Source organism: Ammospiza nelsoni, chromosome 17, assembly GCF_027579445.1.
Source record: "Ammospiza nelsoni isolate bAmmNel1 chromosome 17, bAmmNel1.pri, whole genome shotgun sequence".
In the NCBI taxonomy this organism is placed as follows: domain Eukaryota; kingdom Metazoa; phylum Chordata; class Aves; order Passeriformes; family Passerellidae; genus Ammospiza; species Ammospiza nelsoni.
This window is the reverse complement of record NC_080649.1, coordinates 9,652,914-9,676,606: the sequence shown is the minus strand read 5'-3', so window position 1 is coordinate 9,676,606 and position 23,693 is coordinate 9,652,914. Positions and strand designations below refer to the sequence as shown.

General features: G+C 39.0%; 1 protein-coding gene, 1 long non-coding RNA gene and 1 other non-coding gene across 6 annotated transcripts in view; 1 reads left to right on the top strand and 2 right to left on the bottom strand.

Annotated features, from left to right (window-relative positions):
• The first annotated feature begins 14 nt into the window (after nucleotides 1–14).
• On the top strand, nucleotides 15–18,640 carry LOC132081018 (uncharacterized). Its single transcript, XR_009419630.1, has 4 exons — nucleotides 15–353; nucleotides 472–674; nucleotides 3,367–3,457; nucleotides 18,494–18,640. It is a non-coding gene; the product is annotated as an uncharacterized LOC132081018 (long non-coding RNA).
• Nucleotides 894–965, bottom strand: TRNAT-CGU (transfer RNA threonine (anticodon CGU)). Its single transcript has one exon. It is a non-coding gene; the product is annotated as a tRNA-Thr (tRNA).
• Nucleotides 5,120–23,693, bottom strand: part of MRTFB (myocardin related transcription factor B) — a 66,492-nt gene continuing 47,918 nt past the window's right edge. For 3 of the 4 annotated variants that reach the window (XM_059484484.1, XM_059484485.1, XM_059484487.1), the window contains 8 exons: nucleotides 22,868–23,115; nucleotides 21,141–21,297; nucleotides 17,981–19,003; nucleotides 16,497–16,652; nucleotides 14,058–14,216; nucleotides 13,629–13,766; nucleotides 12,202–12,262; nucleotides 5,120–10,535 (listed from right to left, as the gene is read on the bottom strand). In XM_059484484.1, the coding sequence (XP_059340467.1) occupies nucleotides 9,997–10,535; nucleotides 12,202–12,262; nucleotides 13,629–13,766; nucleotides 14,058–14,216; nucleotides 16,497–16,652; nucleotides 17,981–19,003; nucleotides 21,141–21,297; nucleotides 22,868–23,115 (2,481 nt within the window). In that variant the 3' untranslated portion in view covers nucleotides 5,120–9,996. The remainder of the gene's footprint in view (nucleotides 10,536–12,201; nucleotides 12,263–13,628; nucleotides 13,767–14,057; nucleotides 14,217–16,496; nucleotides 16,653–17,980; nucleotides 19,004–21,140; nucleotides 21,298–22,867; nucleotides 23,116–23,693) is intronic. The other variant, XM_059484486.1, reaches the window with a different exon arrangement.

Sequence of the window (23,693 nt, the reverse complement as noted above, 5' to 3'; positions counted from 1 at the left end):
TTCCTTACCCATTTTCAGTGTCACAGGGAGGTTTTTCTATTAGAAAATAGGAAATGTAAAGTACAGACTAATCAGATTGCAAATAATCCTTTTAAGTGGTTAGTGATAGAGATGAAGAAACCTCATGGTTTATCAATCAGAAGAAAGAACCAAATTAATAAATACCTAATTTCATGGTGGTAGGGTGGGGTGAACTAATGAAAGGGACCTGGGGGATTACAGGATGATCTTGATAGCTGCAGCCTCTGGAGAAGGCTCTCTTCAAACAAGAGTTTAAAGGAGCTGGAGGATCTCTTCAAACAAGATCCTGCAGAGGCTCCACTTGTTTCTCCCAGGAATGACTGCGTGATAAGGTAGGCACCAGCACTTGCCTCAATAGTGTTGTGTGGAAAAAGCGTTTGACATAACTTCCACTAGACCTCAGCACTCATCTTGGCCTTTCGCATTTCAAACTATTTTTTGTTTCTTCAGGCTGAGCTGAGGGTCTCTTGAAAGCAGGCTTAGAATCCAAGGAAAAACGAAGGAAAACTGTTGTGCTCCTGCAGATGTGAGAAGGGCGGTCATGCAGCCGCTGAGGGATGGGCAGGAACGACCGAGGTGAAGGCAGAGCTGGCACGACATCCACCACAACAGACCAGAACCTTTTCCTGGGGCCGGAGGAGCCGCTGCCGCCGGTGCGAGAGCCGTGGCTGGGTACCTGCGCTCGGGGGGAGCGGGGACCCGCCCGGGGGCGTAGCGCTACTGCTGCCGAGCGCGCTCCGGCGGCCGCGGCTCTGCGGAGCTGCCATGCCCGGGGCCGGGCGGGTCGCGGGCGCTCCCTGGAGGGTCCCGGGGCCGGGGCTCTGCCTTCCCCTAAAAATGAGATGGGAGCTCCCGCCGGCGCGGACCCGCCAAGGCACGGACGGGGTTCGAACCCGTGATCTTCGGTTTACGAGACCGACGCCTTACCACTTGGCCACCGCGCCTGCGTTAAGAGTTCTTCCTGACGCCTTTCTATCGCTGGCGCCACTCCCGCACGCCTGCCCACGGCCCGCCCTCGCGCGTGCCTGGGCTGCCACCTGCCGGGGGCGCGCGGACCTGAGGCGCTGAGGGCGCGGCGGCGGCTGAGGGGGCGGAACGGGAGGGAGGGACCGACCCGGGCTGCCCCCGCTCCCGGTCTCGTTCTGGCCCTCGCTTTCCCTTCGTCTCCCTCTGGCTCTCGCTCTTGGAGCTGCCCGGAGCCTCCCTCCGCCTGTGGAGGCGTTCTGAGGGCAGCGCCCTCTGCAGTGTCCGCCCCGGAGCTGTGAGGGCGCGGTACCCGGGGGCGGCACTCGAGGCCTCACATCGGCCGGCACGGCTTAGAGAGGGGGAAAAAAGCGGGATTAAAGTTTTCCTCTTCCAAGAAGAGAAGCAGGAATTCAAAACGTTGGGATAACTAAATGGTAAATACTGAATTAAACACACTTGCTGCCCAGTAGCTGTTCCCTCAAAAAACTCAGTGTTATGAATTGCAGAAAAGATACTAGATATTTTCTAGACAGGATCTCCTAGATTTTTACAAGTGTGACATGAAAACAAAGGTTTTAGTTTTCATTTAATGTGTTGTGGAGGTCTGTTTAAATTCTCCATGAAACTGTTGCTTGATATCCCAAGCTTTATATTCCTTTTGGTGTGGTTTTGGTTTCCTGTGGAAGAAGCGTGTGAACATATTGCAGAGGTGCCATTGTAAAGGTTTGGATTAGAGCACTGATTTGGTAGTGCTGTAATGCAGGTGCCTTACAAGGCTGATATAGAACCAAAATAACTTCACTTGGAAGAGACCTTCAAAGGTCCTGTAGTTGAACCACCCTGCAGTGAGGAGGGGAATGTTTATGTATCCTTTGAACTGTCATCATGGAAAGTTATGCTTGATGCCTTGAATGTATGAAAATATTTTAGTTCTTTAAAACTTATGATTTGTTAGGTTGTCTGTGATAACTCTAGGCCTGCCTGTATTTAAACAGAGTGATTTGAATGAGCTTGCCCTGCAGTGAAAGGTGTTTAATTTAAATTACCTTACTGGATAGTCAGCCCTTGTAAAGCTGCCCTGAAAGTGACCTGGTTTTTCAGTTCCTATGGGCATAACTGATGGCCTGGCAGTCTGAATGCTTGCTGGAATTTTTCTGCTAGTCTTGTTCATCACATGCCCTCATCTGGACTATGGAAAGCTAGGAAATGAGAACGGCACTGTTGTATTCTGCTTTTGTCTTAGTGTAATCACTGCAGCATTTCAAAGTGTGATGGTGTGTAGGAGTGGAAGCTGCCTCCCTCAACTCTCACACCTGTGAGTTTATGAACAGGTGACCTCAGAGAGCCACTTATCTCCCCTGGCTGAAGGAGTTACTCTTAGTATTAAGCTGGCAGCAGAAAGGAGTTGTTTTAACCATTCATGTTTGACTGATGATATACCATTTCTGGCCTACTTGCTTATTACAAAATATGCTCTTTTATGTGCCATACTTGCCAGTTGTAACTTGTCATCACACTTCCTGTGCAGCTCATATCTGTGTTTATTAATGGGTTTTGATCCTTATGAGCTGAGAGGTAATTTTGTGGTGAGTGGAAGGAATATTTGAATTGTTGGTGGAATTCATGTGGGTTTTATGTCTTCAAATACACTACATTGTAATAAATGTATTTGCTTGGCATTGGGAAAAGTATTTAATGGTAAATCAACTTCTATTGATCAAGTTCTTCCATAACTGTATGGGGAGATGGAAACTTCAATTTGAATTCATATAGATCTTCTAACTAGATTAAGAGGAAATGCTTATTAAAGTTTAAAAAATTTGTCTACTCTCTGGGCCTAACTTCCTTAGTGTGCCTCGAGAAAGTGTTTCTATCTAAACAAAGTGTTGTTTAATGGTGAGCTGATTTGTCACAATAGCTTTTATAATTAAAAAGGTTAACTTGATTTAAAAAAAATTGTAATTGCCCTTTCAGTGTCTGGATACTTTTGTTTGGAAGTGTCTTTCATGCTGGCCCTTACCCTTGGTAGAGCTGGGTGTTAAAGCCTTTCCTCCATGCTGAATCCTCCTTGTGCATTAAGGGCTGTTCTCCTCTGACACAAGCTTCTTTTAAACACAACGTGGTTTTTCAAAAGGGAAGTGTTAGAGGGCTCTATTGCTGATTTGGTGTCTGTTTCCATGTGCAAAACAAGGCCTTTCAACACATTCCCTGACTCTTCTGAGATACACTCAGGGGAACAATCCTATTTATGTAGATGTGGTGCAATTGAGTTTTATAAAGACTTGCTATGGGATGCTGAGGAGCTGTTGCAGCTACTTGAGCTTTGTCTTAGCTGTATGAAGAATGTTTCTGTTCACTATTTTACTTTCTAATCCACAGCACTTGTCTTGGAAGGAGCTCAAGAATGATGCAGTAGATGGCAGAATGGCCCTGCAGTCCTTTTTCTGCACAGAAGACTGGAGACTCACAGGTAATATTTTTACAAGAAGTGAAGTATTTATCTTAGAGTTTCTCATTTCATTTATGGATGAACACTTGAAGAAAAAACCCCAGGCCCTGGCTGTTGGCTCTCAGCAGCTCTAATTTGTTACTTTGATTTTGCATTAAGAATGTCTTGGTAAAGTTGCACTATACTTTGAGGTGTGGGGAAATCCATGTGACTTCTTTGCCATCAAAGAAACATCTCCTACTTGAGACACTCCAAATACTCTAAGGAATATGTTCCTCTAGCAACATCTGTACAATAAACAAGAAACCAATAGGCAGGAGTAAATGGCAATGAATGTGCAACAGAGTCAAGACAAATGTGCTGATGGCCATCTGTAGAGCATGTTTGAATAAACTGAGTTTTAACTGAAAATCAAGGTTTAGCCTGTGGAAGAGGTTCACTCAGCATAATCTCAAGTTTTATCAAGCCTTGTTTTGTGTTTACATCAAATAGTAATATGAACACAACTTGTGAAAGAAGGTTATGTGTTTATATTTTGTCACTGTAAAACAATCAAGCCCCCAGACTGTCAGCTGGCACCAAACAAGTGCTTTATCTCTGTTATACTCCAGCTGTAATTTCTTTAATGCACAAATACATGGTCAAAAAGTGCTGCACTTGTTTTGCAGTATTTGTGTTTGGTGTGTGATATCAAAGGTAAGTTTGTGGCCCATACAGCCCACAAGCTTTTAAAATGGTTAAAGTTCAAAGAGAAAAGGTATTATATGAAATTTACAGTGTTTATTAGTAGGTTTTAATTTTTTCAGTTTTACTGACTTAATTACTGCTTACTACTTTATGGAGTTTTTAATATTTGGCCAAGTATCAAAATTTCTGATGTTATCAGTGTAGAACAGACTTTAATGAGGAAAGGGTGGGTGATTAGTACAGGACTGCCTTCCCAAGGGGAAGTGTAACACTAAATATTTAAATGAAACAGCTTCATCTTTAAAAGAAGCTTGTGCAAACAGCTCATAGCTCATACTCCTGAAAAAATGCATTCAGGTGTTCCAGAAGCTGAGCAGAATGCAAATCAAAAATACAAAATCTCACAACCCAACACATCTTGAAAACCTTGGAAGGATTTGGGAAAATCATGTATTAAAGTTTAGTCCAAGAGGTTTGTAGTGAGAGGACAAGGGGGAACAGATTCAAACTGAAAGAGAGTAGGTTTGGATTGGGTATGAGGAGGAAATTCTTTACTGTGAGGGTGCTGACATACTGCAGTGGTCACCCAGAGCAGCTGGGGCTGCCCCATCCCTGGCAGTGCCCAAGGCCAGGCTGGGCAGGGCTTGGAGCAGCCTGGGACAGTGGGAGGTGTCCCAGCCCAGGGCAGGGAATGAGATGAACTTTAAGGTCCATTGCAACCCAGGCCATTCTATGAGTAAATGATGCTATATTAAAAATTGCTGAAAAAAAAATGGAAATCCAAACCTAAACTTCAAGGGTTCAGGAACTCTCTGTTCTTACAGATTTTGGCTCTGATTTTAAAGACAAACCATAATTATGTTGGAGTTTGTCGAAGTGCAGATTCATTCTTACTCCTTTTTGTGAGAAAGGTAGTTAGAACATAGGCCAAATGTATCAGACCCATAAAATTCAGAATGATATTTTCATTTTAAGTAGTAACCATGGACAAATGAACACAATTTTCCTTTTTTATTTTGAGACACTTAGCAAAAATGCTGAAATATCAAACATTTCCTCAGTAGCTACAATATTGCCACTATGTACAAAATATTTGATAAATGTAGTACACATATAAAAATACAGTATGCATTACATATATACAGTACAATGTGCAAAACATATGGCATTCAAACATATGGAATTGATTTTAGGGGTGCAAACAGCAAATACAAAGGCATCATGGTTCTAGAAAGGCAATACATAAACTGACGCCCTGATTGCCATAATTTGCATTTAGTAAAGTAGTGCTTAAATGAAGAGGGCCCCAGAGACAGGTGTTTATCTGCTTCTTTTCACAAAATGAGATGCTAAGACATAATTATGACTATGAAAATAAGAAGAGAAACACCTACTCGGGTTAGCGTTATTTCTACTGCAAGCAGTACTGTGAAGAAAATCCTATCAGGAAAAAAAGCCTGTGCTATTAGTTACTACAAATTCCTCAAACAACAAAAACAAATCTGTACTGTTAAACATCAAAAACAGCTTTGAAAATATCTACATCCTTAATTTTAAAAAAGTACGGATAACACTTTTGGGGACTTAATTTCCTATGTTTTAAAATACAAAGTGCCTCCTTTGGCAATATAAATGGCAATGCTTTGGTTCCTATTTAAATTTTTATATTATTATAATTTACTTTAGGCTGTCTTTTGAATATCTGAGCTGTATAATTTTATAAAAATAGTATGATTATATAGTTATTAACCATTCCCTGCTTTCTTTTTGAGAATTTGCTCTCATAGCTAGAATGGCTTTTTTTGGCTAGATTTCTACAAATACATTTATGAACTTTTAACTTAAAAACACTTTCTATTCAGTATTGGACACTACAGAATGATGTAGGTGTCTCTTTTTTGCACTTTATTCCTAGCAAACTGGTATCAAAGGAATATTTGAGATTATTTCAGGTTTTTATGGATGCTCTTTATTGGCCATGTATATACTATGTGTAACTCAGTTCCACAGATCTCACATAAAACACCTCCCAGGGTATGGTCTAGAAGTCACTGAAAGGTGACTTCACAGACCACAATACAAAGAGTTTCAACAGAACATTTATTAGAGATAAGTGGAAGATTTTTTTCCAGTTTTAATAGAGTTTGCTTTAAGTTTACAATACACTTAAGATGCCATCCAAATAATAACTGTTTACATCGGTGAACTTTCCTGTGTTTTGATTACATAATGCCCTTCCAGTTCAATGTATCCTGTAATTGCAGTTTCTCTGCCTTGAAAATAGTTCAGCAGCTTGTACTTGTCTTCTGATTACAGTGCCTACACTTCTACACTTTTGAGGCACCTGAATGCTTGAGATTATGTAACAGAAAAAGTTTAATATTGACACTTCTCTTTGGATCACCATCTTCTCTGAACATGACTCTTGTTGGTGAATTTAGAAATACCTGGGAAATAAATGTCAGTATTAAGTAGTGATCATTTCTAAAAGCTGTGGCCTCAGCTTTCTGAAGTTCTAATTCTGCAGGTCTGCAAGCCCATGTTGCTGGATTACACTTTAAATTTCTGTAGAGAACAACTGCCAAAAATTAATTTTATTGTCAGAGAGAGTATGACAGTGCTTTTTAAACTATTTCTAAGGTTAAACAAAATTTTGCCTGTAAACTTCCTTGCTGTAACTTGATGCTGAAGGGCACTACAAGTGTGCAGCAAATTCCATTTCTCTACTGAACACAGGATGTGACTCCTCCTGAGTAACACCAGCCTAGGGAAACATTGTCTGAGCTCTCTCTGTCTAGATGTGTAAACAACCAACTTTTGATTTTCATACTGATTAAAAGGTATTCTTAATTACTTTGAAGAACCCACTAACACCACATTTGATAGGATGCATTCTGTTAGTATACTGCAGCCATTAAATGGCAAATTTAGTGCCAGTGCATTCCTTTGCAACTGTTCTCTTAATGAGAAAGATTCAGTTCTGTGCAGTCAAACTGCACAGGCACAATTAAATTTCTAAGATGTATTTGTGCTACAAAAATTTTCATGTAAAACATGCACACACAAAAGTCTAAGCAAAACCTATTTCTGCCATAAACAGGCATATACAACTATGGCAAACAGATCACATTTCAGAACAAAGTCTAAAGCAAACCATTTTATATAAGGTTTAATACACAATTCTGAAATGTACAGAAAAGTAATCACACATTCCCTACACTAGAATATTTGTACTTCAGAAACTAAAATGATCCCTTAATTTTTATTTTTTTTCAAATAGACGTTCAGAGCAGAAAGCTATACCGTACTGATAACAAGACATCCCAACTGTTTGGGTTTATTTCTGCACAAAGATTCCTATGGATTAATTAACATTCTACACTGCCAATAAGGGTAATTTTGTAGCAAGATGACTTTGCCAGTTTCAAGCTGTATTTACATGCACATCCAAAACGACAGTACAGTTGCTCTAGGTTAATTTGTCCTCTAAAAATTAATTTACTTGCCTCTCATTTAATCAGGAGGCAGGGTCAAAAAGGGATAACTCTAACCACACATATATTGTATGATGTCTGGTGTATCACACATAATAAACTGACAGTACTGCAGAACACTATATTTCATTCAGAGTTGTTCCTATCAGACCAAGAGTCCTTAATTCTTATTCTCGTAACAGCCGAGGGCACTTCATATCTCAGAGTGTCAGCTCCCAATATTGGATGATGAACAGGAATGCAAAAAGTTGAATGTGAAGTGTTCACTGTTACTGAAAAGTCCTATACCATCAAAACTTAAGGCAGACAGTCCCCATGTAATATTGTACTCAAGTATTGTAGGCACAGCAAGAAGGAATAAGGAATTCTGTCTTTCAACTGTGTGTAGTGAAAATCTCCAAAGATTGTTTCTTGTATTACTTTCATATTACAGTAATTCTTGGCCAGTAAAACCAGTGAAGGTACAAAATGATTTAAAGTGCTGTAATTGATATGATGCAAACATATGGTATCAGTTCAAACCCTGAATCACTGATGAAATCCATTATTTTATCTGAAGCCAATGGAACTCTGCCATATCAGTGAACCAGACTGCGTTATATCTGGAGATGCAAATTTTCAGTTAATTCCGTAACATTTTCTGACAAAAGTATTTGTTTGATGTTAACATGATTGTGTTGTGTTTTAATTTTTGAAAAATGTGGTGAAGGTTGCTAAGTGGCTAACAGCTACTTACTGTTTTCAGTATTTCTTTGATACATAGCATTATTCTAAGAAGTAGGCAAAAGCTTTGGGGCATTTTTTCATTCAATCCTACAAAACTTTATTTTTGAAACTTGTTGGTGAGGAAATAACCATGCAATGAGATCAGTTTTCAGACTAGAAAATATGCAATATTTCTGTATTTCAGGAAACAGGGAGTGTTTCCTTTTATCTTAATTTAGGAATTCCCTAATAGGAAATTCCAATTTTGTGTTTGATTATAAGCCTCCATCATCTATGGCAACATTTAACAACTATTACCTGAGAGACAACCATAGAATGTCAAAGTATATTAGTTCTACTTGATTTTTTTGTTTTTCTTACTCCTTTCAAAATAGACTCTGAAAACAACAACTATGGGCTTTAAAACAACAAAAAAATATTCATGTGCTGTGCTGTGAGGTAAGAGCTTAATTTTTGCTATTCTCTGTTTCAGATATGCAATATGCCTTCTTATCACAAACAGTACATTCTGATCCTGGTGTTTAGGATTTGCACTGAGCAGCTTCTCTGTTGGTTTCCCTGATGTTATGTAGTGGCAGACAAAGCTGTTCAACAGACAAAGTGTTCACTGAGAAATTATGGTTGTCCTGTCAGCACTGTCCCCTGCAACTTGATCTCATCCTACAAACATCTTTTATTGAGGGCATTGGGACTATTATGCATAGATGCTTGCAGGATTGTAGTATACAACTATTAATTAAACTTTTCTACTTCCTCAAACTTTTCTAGTATATTGAGATACTGGATTCAATGATCTAACAAATATCCTCAAACACAAAGCAAAATAGGATATTTACTTCCATTATAATAATCTCTTGTTTGAAGACCACTGTGTTCCCCTCTGTTCACAAAAATAAGCTATATAAAGTTAAAAGAGTATACAAATAACTGTCTGATATACACATTAAAACCTAGCTATTAAATCCAGAGCATTGCTATAGAAAATTCAGTGTTCTCAATATTACCTGGCATTAGCTACAGTGGATTTCTTGCAGTTACACTTAATATCCCTTTGGATGCAGGTAAATTCCTCCCTCATGATTAAAGAATGGGGGAAGTGTTTTAAAATCCACAAAAGCAAAATATAAAAACAATTTGAACAAATTAAGAGACTAGAGATATGAAATTTCACTGAACCAGCCAGTGCTTCTATTTGCCTTTGCCCTCACAATTAGTTCTGAACCTGGCTCAGGCTTTCCACAGGAACAATGAAGTGCAGTGATACCTCCCCTCCCCCAGCCATTTGCTCACTGGGTCAATACAGAGAACTCAGTTTAGTCATGTTGTGTTGCTCATTTAAGCATTACAAAGTCAGAGATGTAACTTCTCTCTTAAATATTTGTGATACATTTACCTTGGGGTACTTTTAATCACAAAGTACAATCATCCTTTCTTGACTTGTGAAATACAGCTTCCAGAGGGCCCTGATCTGCATTACTGATAGGTGCATAAAGTGATTCGCTGTTGTAAACTTGAAAATCAATAAGGAATTAGCTTCAAGCATTTGTTCTTCCCAACATTACTGTCTTAGTTTATGTTAACTGCAATCAGAATGGTTTAATAATGGACCTCTGTGTAGAGAGACTTGCAGGTTGTGTTCTCATTGGCTATAGCTTAATCCCAGTGCAACTGTAGATCTTGTGGATCTAGAAAGTCAGTGGAAAACACGCTCGGGGCAGCAGAACTGAGAGGGGTGAGTCCAGATGAGGAGCTGGGCATTGGAATGTCCAGCCATTCCATATTGTCCAAATTTGTATCGGGAAGGTCAAGAGACAGACAAGAATTATTAGTAGTAAACTGTGGGTCAGATGTTTCCATGGGTGAATGAGAGTGATCTAAAATGCTGGAGTGATTAAGCAGATCATTCTGGAGGTCTTCAATTAAAGAAAATGACTCTCTGTCCTCATTACTGCTTGTCAGTTGAGGAATTTCATTACCTGATGGTAAAGTTCCATCCAAGAGGGCTTCAAGTTGGTTTTCCAAACTGATAGACAAACTGGTTGTTGGTTCTAAGGACACAGGAGGAGGGGCCATTTGGATCTGCGGAGGTGGACGGGATACCACTGTGTTCACTGGCATTGTAGTGATGTTGGCTGTTACTGGTCTCATTTTAGATATGGGAGATGGTTCTTCTTTTATTGGAAGGGAAATCTCTGCAATAAAAAAAGCCCACTATTGAATTCAAACAGATAACGATATAATAGCCCCCTACAGAGAAATTCCAGCCCATTTTGGGATGCATCCATAGTGAATTAAGTGCAGTAACAGTCACTGTGCTGCTCCACTCACATTCACATACATCAGACTCTGGCATGGCCTCCATGAACCACAGAGTATTTTAAACAAGTCCCAAAGTTCTGCTTTCAGTGATAGCTCAGCAAATTAGCATGAATATTGATCAAAAAAGGAATTTATCTCTAGATGTTACCTTAACCTCCTTCATGTTTATAGTTCTTCTCATTAACTGGAATAATTATGGAACTAACACATTTCCTTGTATAGAACCAATTTTCAGTTTCATCCCTGTTTAGTACTGTCCACGTTGGTTAATTAAGAGCCCATGAGATGAAATGATGTGATTAAGAAGCATTTATTCTCAATTCTAGAATCTAAAACTACACTTCTGTCAAGAAGTTCCATATAAGACAGTGGCAGTAACAATAAGGGGAAATAAAGCCTAAATTCCAATTTATTCTTAGGCATGAATGAAGCCCAAAAACAAGACAGACAAATATGCAAATAAATCCTCTAGCACAAGTGATGTTCCTAGCAGAAAAAATATACCTGACAATATATTTTGTGCTGGTTTTCCAAGCAAAAACCCACAGCCTTCTCACTCTCCTGAAGTACCTTAGTAAATGAAACATTTTTCAGTGCAGAGCTTACTTACATTAATTGCAACAGCCCTGAATGCTTTTTTACTTTGTTTTTTTCATAAAGATGATCATTAATTTAGCTTGAGTTGTTGAATACTCAAGTTACTTTTCTCAGTCTACTCATATTTTCTGCAGGTGACCTTGCAATTTGCATTGAAAAAGAAAAAAAATACTCTGATATTTAGAATATGGCTGAAGTGTTCCAGTAGCCCAGAACCAGTCCCTCTGCCCTGGCATTCCCTCCTGTCAGGATCCTTACATGACAGCAGTTATAATCCATTCCCTTAACTGAATCACTTGGCACAACATCTCCCACTACTGTAATGGCTTCTTGGGCTCCTAAGCCTAATTATGGCTGAAAGCCTCTTCCTTTTACTGCTGAGCTACTCTGTTTATTACTTTAGTTTTATCAGTGCCTTGCTGATAGCTCCCTTATTTTAACTGACATAAAATTGTTATTCATTAATGTCTCCATGTAGTTCACGCACACTTTTCCCAGTAACGTATCTTTGATGTTTATAGTTGATAACACAGGGTTATATTTAATGAAATTTTACTATCAACATACTTGAACTCTTATCTTACTCTATTCTTTGTATAATTTCAATAAACATGTTATGGACTTGCTCAACCTTTCCGATTTTGATAAAGTACGTATGTGCTAACCTAAAGTGTTATTTTAATCATTTGAATGCTGTAGAGATTATTGTACAGGTCTGCCTGAGCTAATTTGCAACCATGAAGTTCCACAGCAGGTTGACTGTATGTGTTTTGGTAAATGTTTTTTTTAATAAGGAACCAAGCAAACTTTCAAAAATTTAGTTTCATTCAGGCTCGCTAGATTCTAACTCCTGTTCCTAAAAGAATTCTCATTTGATGATAGCAGTGAGTTTTTATGATCAGGTTTTAAATCTTTCCATCACACAGCTGTCAATAAGCTTACCTCCACTCTTGATGAGAATATCAAAAAGATCATCCATCTGCTGACTGTGTGCACTGGAAATCTGTAGTGCAGGAGAACAGGGTTATTCTCTTTCATGTGGGATTTTTTCCTATGCTTATTTTTCCTAGTTTTCATCAACAGTATGTAAGTACTAACCTATAATAAAGACTAAAATCCTTAATAGGAAATTGTCTAGCTAGAAAACAGATACTTTGGAGAGACATTTGCAATCTCTGTAGTTGGTTTCAGTACAAAGCAATAGGGAAAAAGCATGACAAAGACTTCATGAAGGCAACCTAGGAGAGAGGTGCAGGAAGCCAGGGATCAGGAGAGTTACTAACCCCATTTTGTACCAGGATGGTAACAACTGCAGCACTTTGGGCTTGCAAACCCTGCTCTGCTGTCTCTCAGAGATAGCCTGTAAATGTCAGTCATGTAAGATGCATTTTATTAGGTGTCTTTGGGATTTCTTCCCAATTTGTAGATTTATATTCTTTTATTTTTTAAGGGGGAGGGGGTAAGCTTTCAGGAACTGCTCATCTTTAACAGCCATCCCCTAAATAACTGAACCTTAAGCAAAAGGTAAGAAAACCCCCCACAAACCCACTCATTCAAAAAGTCTAGAAAAAGTGGAGACTTTCATGAAGGTCTGAAGAAGTGTTTTAAACCATTGCTTGTACTCCAGGGATGGAAGTGATTTGTCATCAGGAGATCCACTGGGGAGTCCCTGGCTGACTGGTAGTGACAGAGTGACCTAAGACAACCTCTGTGCCCTCCCTGTGGCGATGTCCCACATGTGCCAAGGACACAGGAAAGGGCATTAGGCACCCACTGCTGTGCCTCAGATCTGCCACCACAAAAACCCAACCAACACAAGGGGCTACAAGGTTTTATCTTTTGGAATTCTTTTTTGCATTCTGAAACACACAACATTAGGAATACTCATTATTACTCATACTGGCAGAGCACTACACAGGACTGTTCACCAAGATCACTCAGTACAGACTCTTTTCCAGCAAGCACCTATGCTCGTGTTTGCCTGTGTGTATAAACACATTCACACACATTCTCCTCACGTTTACTCACTTTGGAAAATACAAAACTATTTCCTCTCTTAAGTGTGAGGTTTGGGTATCCCACATTCTCAAAACAAGTCATCTGAAGGCTAGTTACTGTTAGTACCAGCAGCATTATCCCAACTAGATGTATCACACACTGGGAACTGTAAGACTTATTTACATATATGCTGCTTTAATAATAGAATAATGAAACAGGAGTCCTGTAGTTAAACACAGTTATGAAACTAGTGACAGGGTATGTTAGAAAATCTTGACACCAAACAAAAAAAATCAAAACCTAAACCAAGCAATGGTTTTGGTAATTACAGAGAAAAGCTTTGTTTTTAAGAGCCTGAAGAAGGCAAGTACCTCACGCTGCGATGGCTGAATACTGCGGGTCTGTTTTATGGCCTCTTCGTAACGAGGAGGATCTTTTGTCTTGGACACTGTGTTGTTGAAGAGGGGCTGCTGAACAATGTAAGGCTGGGCTTGAGATGGAGACCCAGGCTGCATGAAATAACAAAATAATGACTAAATAATGTGATTTAGTGAATTGAGGATGTATGAAGCTCTACAGATTATTCTATTTTGTCACATCAGTCCCCTTATTAATGTAATCAGAGGATAAAATAAAATAAGTTTATTTCTCCCTCTAACACATATGCACATATCAGCATTATTTTAATCTACAAAACATTCTTCCTTGAGTGAACTGCCATATGTAAACAATCACATGTTATATAAGAATAATAATAATGTAAACATGAACTTTATGGAAGATTGTTAGGATATCCTTACCTTGTTGGGAGCAGCAGGTCCATTCTGCACAGAAGGGACCTGATTACCACCAGGGTGAATGTTAGAGTTTGATGTTTTATTAATAAAAGATTGTGAAGGTGTTGAAACTGGTGCAGTCTGATAGGAAAATACTGCATTTGATGTGGCAGGTGGAAAAACCTGAAAACAATTAACAGATCAGTCTCAGATTGTGGGTTTTTTATTTTTAAAGAAAGGTAACATTGGATATATTACATTAATGAAATGGACCTTTGTTTTAAAAATACTTGCTTGCTTAAATTCCCTATTAACTGAATGTTATTTATACTGATTTTTCCTTTAAGTGGAATAATTTTTAAATTCAGAACAGTTAGCTTCTGAAAGAAACTTTGTGCTCTGACATACTTTCTTTCATCACTCATTACTAAAAACATTTTCCTGCAATTTTCCAGGAAGCATGAGGAAAGTGTATGGAACAGTTCAATAGAATATCCATGATTTCCCCATCTAGTGGACAGTCAATAACATGAGCTTATTTCTGGCCCGACACAAACTGTACACAATTTGCCCTCTCCTGCCAGTTTTAAGGCAGAATGGTTTGTCTGTCATATAATTCTAATTTTTTTTGGAAAGTAACTACAGGTATCTATGAGGATTGAGGGAAAAGCAAAAGATAAAACTGATGAACATGGGTATCAACTATAAGTTTGGTTACTGGTATATGAAACCTTTTATTTCTTCAACTGGTAGTCCACATACTCATTGCAAATGATTTCCAGCAGAATCCTGTTTCTCATACTTTTGAGTTAAAGGGAGATAAAGAGAAGCTATGAATGCATCAGCATGTAAGGCTGTTGTAAATTCAGCATCACTCCCAAATACCTTTCTAACAAAGGTGACAAATCTTAGGTCATGGATGTAGATCTAATGCTGCATGCATGAGGGGTGTCCTGATCTGTTGTATCTCATCAATATTTTTCATTTTGATGTTAAAACCAATGCAACAGCAGGCTGCAAACTCTGCTGGGAACTGTGGTCTTCATGACAACTGATCTGAATAGTGGGGAGGACTGGAGAAAATGTCCTACAGACATTTCAAGGAACTTGGAGGCAGCAATGGCAGCAAGCTGCCAGTCTCTGTTACAAGTACATGCCTCAGGATGACTGGAAAATTTCTCTATAGGACCTGTTACATTAACATGCTAAGATTAGCCCCTCACCAAAGTCCAGAAAACTTGCATTAAATCTGCTTTTTGGATGTATGTCAGTTTTGACTCCTGGAGGATAACCTCAATGTCCATGAAATGACATAGATTGAACAAGCAGTGTGAAGAGTACTGATGCTCTTTCAGCTGTGTCCCCCTTTATTACCCAGCTCTCTGGAGAATGGCAATGCACAATTGTACATCCTCTAAGTTAAGTTCTTATCTGCAACAAGAGCCCAAGCACAGGCAGATAAGGTTACTCAGGGACAATCCCCAAATCACAGCAGAACATGGGGTTCATGATGCACTTTTGTAAACTGAAATAAGAACTTTGAAGGCTGAGATGTAACAGTTACATAATATACTGTAAAAATGACCCTCTTCATCTTGGAATTTGAGCTGTTTCTCAATTATCTGTCCCTAGGGGCAGGCTGAAAATCCTTGATGTCCACTGATAAGGATGCAATAAAGGTCCAAAACTAATGTCCACATTCCTAATAACAGGGGTCAGTCTAGAAGAGGCTCAGAGGAGGAGAAAGCCTTTCTTTTGTGATGAATGGTGCTGATGGGTTGGTATCAGTTCCCATATGAACATGACTGGAGGGGCAGTCACAACTGTACATCCAGTGCTGAGAACATGTGTTGGAATGGGACATTACAGAGCTGATTGTTTTTGGTAGAAGGAAGAGAAGGATCTCTCTGAACCATCCCCTGCATTCCTTAGGAAGAGGTATGGTAGGGTTTGGACTCACTGGAATTACCATCCTCAGGATCTGAGTCCATAGCTTTCTTCATAAGGAGGGATGAAATCAACAAGGAAAGTCAGAACACCAGAATTAACTTCTATAAAAGAATAAATCTTTGAAGTCCTAAGTAAAAGCTTTCTCTTAAGAACTGCCTATGAGAATCTCCTATTTAGAGCCAGTGCAAATAAGAGAAACTGACTGGAATATACCTGGCACGCACCACTTGTGCCAAATGTGAGGAAGGATGGAGCAGGAGTCATGGCCTAAGTGTACCATTAAGATAAAAAGTCTTTAGACTATGTATATATCTGCAACTGAAAAATAAAGTCCTACACAGACTAAAATTTGGGAAAAGAAGGAGTTACAAGCCCATTGTATCACACAGAAAAATATGGTACAGATGTTAGGTGACTTGATCATTTGTATATAACACAAAAAAGATTCCCAAAGCACTGTCTAGAACTAGATCATACAACTATTTATCTTCATGTTTATTGCTATCCACAAACCTTTCTGACTTGTTGGCTCTGACCAAGTGCGTGCTGCGTGATGGTATTTTGTTTTGATTGTGGAGCATGCATCTGAGGTGCTGTCTGCACCAGGCCAGAGGAAGAAATAGGAGCAGGTATTTGTGATGGGGTCTGTATTCCAGCTTGTGACTGAGCCTAAAGGATGAAGATAAAATATTTGAATTATTTGTATCTTACACTAAGTTACATAATCTATCGCACACCTTATGCAGAATAGCAGTAACATGTATTCTGGGAGGGATGAGTGGGAACTGTACAGGAAACCAAACTGTTACTGTGTTTGGTACTGGGGAGTTCCCAGCTAAAAGGTGATGTTTATTTTGCCAACAGAGTTTAAGACAAAGACAAACTGGAGAGAGCCCAGCGGAAATGCTAAAAATAACAGGGCACAGAGAGAGCAGATATCAGTCAGAAAGGACTGTAAGAACTGGCTTGAGGTTCTTAAAAGGTTGCTTTTAAGACCATGGTAATTTTTCATGGCCAGTGAAAGGCAAGAAGTATGTCCAACTCATTAAAAACAATTTTAAGTGATAGTGGAAAACTTTCTGGAGTATAAATGAAGTAAAATACCAGGACAAGCTGCTTAAGGTTGTGACAGAATTCTAGTAGGATTTTAGAACAATTCATGTGGAGATCTGGGTGTATGGCTCCTAGGAAGAGTTCTTGCACTGCAGACTGTGGCCCATTCTCACCAGAATTTTCCACCCCTCATAAAGGTTGGTGGATGTGCTGCTGCACAGGCTTGCAGCAAGCCTGGGCCCACAGCATGCACAACAGCCAGGGACTCACTGCAGCTGGAAGAATACTTAGCTGCCATGATGGGTGACAGGGGATGTTCCAACAGTGCCAGTGGGAAATGCATTACTGCTTAATTCTACCATTCCTAGTTCAGACCAACAGGTTACACTGATTCAGCTTGGTCAGATTACTCCTGTACATCTGTATTTATAGCCTGTCGTGGTTTATGCTGTATTTATTCACTACCCATAATCAGCCTAGAAATAATATTTGCACAACCATGGTTTCTTTTTCTAAGTCCACAGGAGAGTTGTACAATCTGGCATTCACATTTTTAAATATATTGAAGCATCACCACATAGTAGGTAGTTCACATATGTTTTGCAAACAGGGCTATCTCAAAGTACTGAGATTGTAGCTATCTATTACAATTTGCAGTTAACAAAATGATGGTATATGCTACCTTAAATCAAATTGTGCATGGGGGCAGTACATGGTAAGGCAATTGCTTATCAGGAAAGAGTAGGAACAAAGTTGCAAAGAAATAAGTATTAGAAGCAGGTATTACAAGATCAACTCAAGCTTTTGTACTGTTTCCCTTAAGCAGAAACAGGCTAAGCCTGAGTTTTAAGTTAATCTTACAAGCAGCACATTTACCTATTTACACTAAGTTATGAAATACTGCCATGCAGGTTACATGATAAAAAAAATAGAAACACCCTTACCTGCAACTTGATATTTCCAACTGGTAACTGCACTGCAGTAGCAGCATTGGGTCCCTGGATGGACAGTGGGAGGAGCAGCTGGGCAGTTCCTTGGGTAGTTAATAAAGCTTGAGGCTGGGCAACAACTGCAGTTTGTGGCTGCCTCTGTGGACTAACATAAAACTGAGAAATGGCATTGTGAGGTTCAGCTTTGGCCACAGGTATCTCCTGCTTGATAACAACTGCCTTTTTGGCAACTGGATTGTGGCCAGCGGTGTACACGGGCTGTCCTAAGGAATGGCTGGCCACAGGGACAGACTGACTGGTACTTGAGCAGTCAGCAGGGGCACTTTCATCTTTGACAGCACCACTGAACTGCTTCTGTTCCAAAGCAGCTGAGTTACCAAAAGTCTGAGACTGTTGCTGTTGTCCCCTTTTTTCAACCTCAAGCTGCATTTTCAATACTTCCACAAGTTTTTGCTCTTGTTCCAGTTTTCTTTTGAGCTCTTCAATTTGTTTTTCTTTTTCTTGAAGCTTGCGGTCCTTTTCTGCTACATCAAACTCCATGGTTGAGATGCTGCCACTGCTGTGATTCTGATTATCCTCGTTTGTACTTGCCCTCAGGGGTGAAGTACTCAGGAACTGGGATGGTGACATCATGGTCATTTCTGGGAAAGTGTCTGCCATACTCGTGTCATCTGTGCTTAGACTGGACTGTTCAGAGGGAGAGGGAGATATAGGCAGGGGAGAGCTGACGTTTTCAGTATTTACTGCTTTGCTGCCAGGTGCAGTAGGTGTTTTTTCCGTAGGGAAGCTGGATATTGTAGTAGCCACTGGTTTATTTACTGCTGCAACAGGAAATGCCACAGTCACTTCCCCAGTGTTACCTGTGGCCCCACTAGAAGTCGTCACTGTCACAGAGGTACTTGTAGCAACCCCATTGTTGTTAAGATCTTGATAGGTTTTCAGACGCTCAATAAGGTCTGTTTTTGTTCCAGACACTGGTAATCCCCTCAGTTTCAACTCCATTTTAAGCTCTGCTACCTGAAATAAAATAAAATAAAACACTATAATAAAAAAGGAAAATATTAAAACTTACTGATAGGCATTCTTATTACATCTTAATAATGAAAATTATTTTCATTCCCATATTTGCTAGTTATTAAATTTCTGGGTTCTGACAGCATGCATTATCTATGAACACACTGCCATGACCACCTACTTACTTTAGTATTTAAGTGGCCAAAATCTTAGCAGTGTTCAGCTGTACAGTGAATAGTAGCAAACTGATGATGTTTTTTCATAAATATTCAACATGAAAAAATGCACCTACAGCTCCAGTTCTGAGCTAAAAACCTCTGTAGCAAAGCAGCAGACAATGGCAGCAGTGCAGATAAAAGCAGTGAGCAGCAGCACGCTGAGCCCCTTCGTTACACCATCAGGACAGACAGATCTGTTTCTGAGAAACTTTATCAGGTCAGCTGATGATTTAATAGACTCATCAAACACAAAAGGCTCTCTTGCTAATTAGTAACCAAACAGTCACCCTATGTGCCATCTGTGTTTCCTTTACAAAAACAGTTTAAGCAGTCAAAATTGCTTTCTGACAGAAAAATGTTCTCAGTTTTTTCCAATAAGCTTACAGACAAAGTAAAGTGCAAATATGTTGAATGTAAATTGATTCTATATTTCAAAATATCAGTTAAAGAAAAGTAGTCACAAAGAATGACTTCTGTTTATCATAAACATGCACCACATATTAGAGCTGCATATTAGAGCTACCTCTAATAGAACAAAAGGTAGTGACCTCAGTAGTATTTCAGTACTCAGCCGGCCTAGAATTTAAGTTGGAGGTATTTTTGATTTGGAAATGATGAGAAGATCACAGCAATATATTTTACATCTCTAAAACCCACAGCAATTTTATGTTAAATAACTCCCTAGCCAATAACCATCAGCTGTTTCCCCCAGTCTGGTACCCTCTGCACTTGAGAGTGTGTTCTAATTTTTCTCTTTTTTTCTCAACAATTCATTTCTGAACTCAGAACTGATTTAGCTGATTCAAAGGTAAAACCAACACCAACAGGTCTGCAAGGAAGGCTTATGTGAGTGTTACCACATGAGCAGGAATACCAATAAATTGTGCCAAGAAATAGATAAGTGAACAGCTTTAATCACTGCAAAGCACAATTCCATTAACTTTAGTATTAACTTTAAAATCTTCACAAGTTTTTAGTTAAAAATTTAAGGACTGGAAAACTGATTTCAAATGTTTTTGTTTGAATTGCATTTGATTTATTTCATATTAAAAGATTGGCTTTAACTTAGGATAATATATTACCACATTGAGAATCCAATCTTCAGAAATTTCTTCATTTTATCCCTTCAAATCTAAAAGAATCCTCCCTCCCACCCCTCACAAACGTTGGTAAAGGCAGAGAGAAAGGAATTAATTGCCCACTAGATGTCCCTATGCTGCTGCTGAAGTTTGGCACATTCCTACAGCTGCTGAATCCTAAACCCCCACAAGCTGCTTCAGATTTGTCTTTATTCCTTCTCATTTATTTCAGAAGGAACAAGATCCTATGCAATGCCCTCACAGTGCAAGCTGAACAGTCTAAACAGTTATAACTTAAATAAATTTTGGAATTTAGCATTCATTTTCATATGTGGTGTTGAACTCTGGTAAGATCTTTTCTGTTCTCTCTTTATAAATAGTCTTATTTCTGTTTCTATTTATAGCAGTGACCTCTCAGAGTATTAGGGCATCTTTTCATTTATATTGCTTAACTAAACCTCTTCACTGATACACTGAAATTGTCAGGAGGAAATTACTGCTCCTGTGTTTAAATCTGCCTGAGATGAAAAACTTCACATGAAGTGAACCTCACATCTTACCCAAGGTGTCATAGTGAGGGACCATTACAATGTGTCTGAAATTCCTCCTCTTCTAATTCTTTGGGAAAGAAATGTCAGTTCTGGAACATAGGCATATGAGGAATCAAACATTTCAGTCCAGGAGAGTTGTGTGTGAAAACTTAGACACTCTTATTCTAACCAGTTAGGAGGAAAGGACAGTTTTCATTGGTACAAATTGCCAGGCATATTCTCAACAGTAACAGTTCACAAGTTATGAATTACAGGAATGCACAGGACTGGACAAATCCCTCTTATCTTTTACCTTCAAGTCATCCAAGCTTGAAGGTAGAGGACCTGGTTTCCTGCTAGGAACATTACTGGTCTGTCTTGGTGAGCTGGCAGCTGATGTTGGTGTACTGTTGTTGTTCAGAGTATTCAGTGGTGAATTCCCATTGTTGCTCTGTTTGTCATTCAGTGGCCTTCAAGTAATAGGAAAAAAAGGGACAAGAAAGTCAATGCTAAATATATTATGTTTTCAATCAAGAGGCTGTGATTCTGAATCTCATGTCTGTGAAACTAATGAACAAATTAACTTTTTTTACAAATCTATGCTTAACCTAACACATTACTGTTAAGTATTTTCAGTAAAACAAAACAAACAGGAAAACAGAGAGTAGTATGTTGCTATTTTGGTTTGGTTTTGCAGTTAAGCATACCAATTTATGCTTCATAGTTTTGATTATTGTCATGGTATCTCTGAAGAACACTATGGACTGCAAACTCTATTTACACAAATTAATCACCAGCTAAGGCAATTAGTTAGATTTTTGTCTGGCATCAATAACCACCCTCCCATCACTGAACTCTGTGATGCAACCCTTCCATAGATGTCCAATGTTCACACACAGTATGGACTGACATAAAGCAGTTCACTTTGAAGATGATGCATTTTTATCAGCTGTACTCAAGAATCTCATAGAAGGATTCTGAAGTAATTGTAAAAAATTTAAAATTCCACCATTTACACTAGATATCATAAGTCAGCTCTTTGATTTCGTTCAGCTGATTTATGAAGAAATGTTTCTGAAATGTCAGTAAATGGAACATAAGAAGCGTGGGCAAGCAGGCAGAAACATCGCCAGTCCAAATGTTAGGATACATGGTAATTATAAATACAACCACAGATGGTAGCTTTAACTTTTCTAGCCTCACTTGCCGAAGAAAAAGAACTCAGTGAAAACTCATTTTAAAAAAATAGCTGAAAGTCAATTTGAATTTAGGCTTGTGTGACAGTGGCATGCTACACTTTAAGCACTTCTAGGAAAAGATTGGTCTTAGATAATGAGAATTAAACTCTGCAGATAGTCAACTTCTTGTTTTGTTATGGGATGCTGGCAACTCTTTAAACATTTATTTTTTTGACTGTTTCTACCTATAAATCAGTGAGTGTACTTCTCACTGGTAAAAGTGCTAAAGATCAGTACTAATGAGGAACTCATACCAGCATTAGAGATGAGGCTATAAACAACAGACAAATCTTATCATATCTAAAAAGACCGATATGTCTTATTTGTAAACTGCAAGGATGTGGTTTGTGAATTTGATGTAAAAAAAATAAACCCACAGGAATAGTGCATGTCTTTTTTAAAGACATGGTCTGCAAGCTTCTCTCCTGCCTACCTAGCTCACATTTGAGTGAAAATGGTGTCAAAACTTTCTTGATTTTACCCAAATGCATTTGAGTTTCAAATATGCATTTAGTCAGAAAAAACACATCTGACAGGTAGGATGTTCTGTTTCCATGTCATAAAAATAACTAGGACCACCTCAAGGCTTCTCAGACCTCAGGGTTATTTTAACAAGAGAACAACCTCACACCTTGTTAAATAAGGCAAATAATACCCACAGTGATGCAAAACACCATTTAAAGTTTTCTTGGGTTCCAACTCTCTCTTTAATGTTTTCAAACCATGTTTACTTCTAAAGCCCTAAGCCTATAACTGATGTATATGTTTTTTCTTAAAAGGACACAAACAATGCTTCACATACTTCAGCAGTGCAGGTAGAATTGTCTGGTAGTTGTAGTGTTGTTGCTGTTGGCTCAGGATCTGCAGCTGCAAAAACAGTTGCTGCTGTTGTAGCAGACGAGCATAGTTGGAGTCCATCTGTGGCTCATTTTTCTCACCTTTCTGATCAGGTGGAATATACTGATGGTACTTCAATTTTTTCACCCTTGGCTTAGGTTCTTTACATTTCTTGCTCCGATGTTTATCATTTGGGTTCTTTGGGTGGCTTTGCTGTTTATGAATGGAAAAGATTGAAACAAAACCACAACAAATGTCACTTCAAGCAGTTATGCATGGCTCAGAGATGCAGCATACCAGAGCACTTTTTCAGAGAGCTGCTGAAAACAACTGTCCTTGAAAACATCCCCAAATGAACCATCCTTGGAAGGTTAACATACTCCAGCTGGCTTATCTCCTGCACACGTAGGGGTCATCAAATCACAGTTTTTGAATGGTTTCTCAAAGCTGGCACAGCTAAAGGATTCTACTAGTCATGACCTGTCATTGCAAAGAGGCATTCTTCTTAAGCAGCTAAATTCAAAGCCACTTAGCAGTTTGTGAAAGTAAAAGCCAGTATTCTAAATTCCATCTGTAAACATCTGAGGTACTTAGAGGTCTAGACTGAAAGCATGGACAAACACTCCTGTAAATTACAGGCAGCAACATCTTCATTAGCAACACTCAAGTGATTAAAACTATCTTCCTTTACAAGCTCTTTGAAACTATTTTGAGGGGAAAATTGAAGGCAGTTACCTAATCATACAGAAGGTATCAAAGCAGAAATGCTGTGTTGATCCATGCCTGTTCAC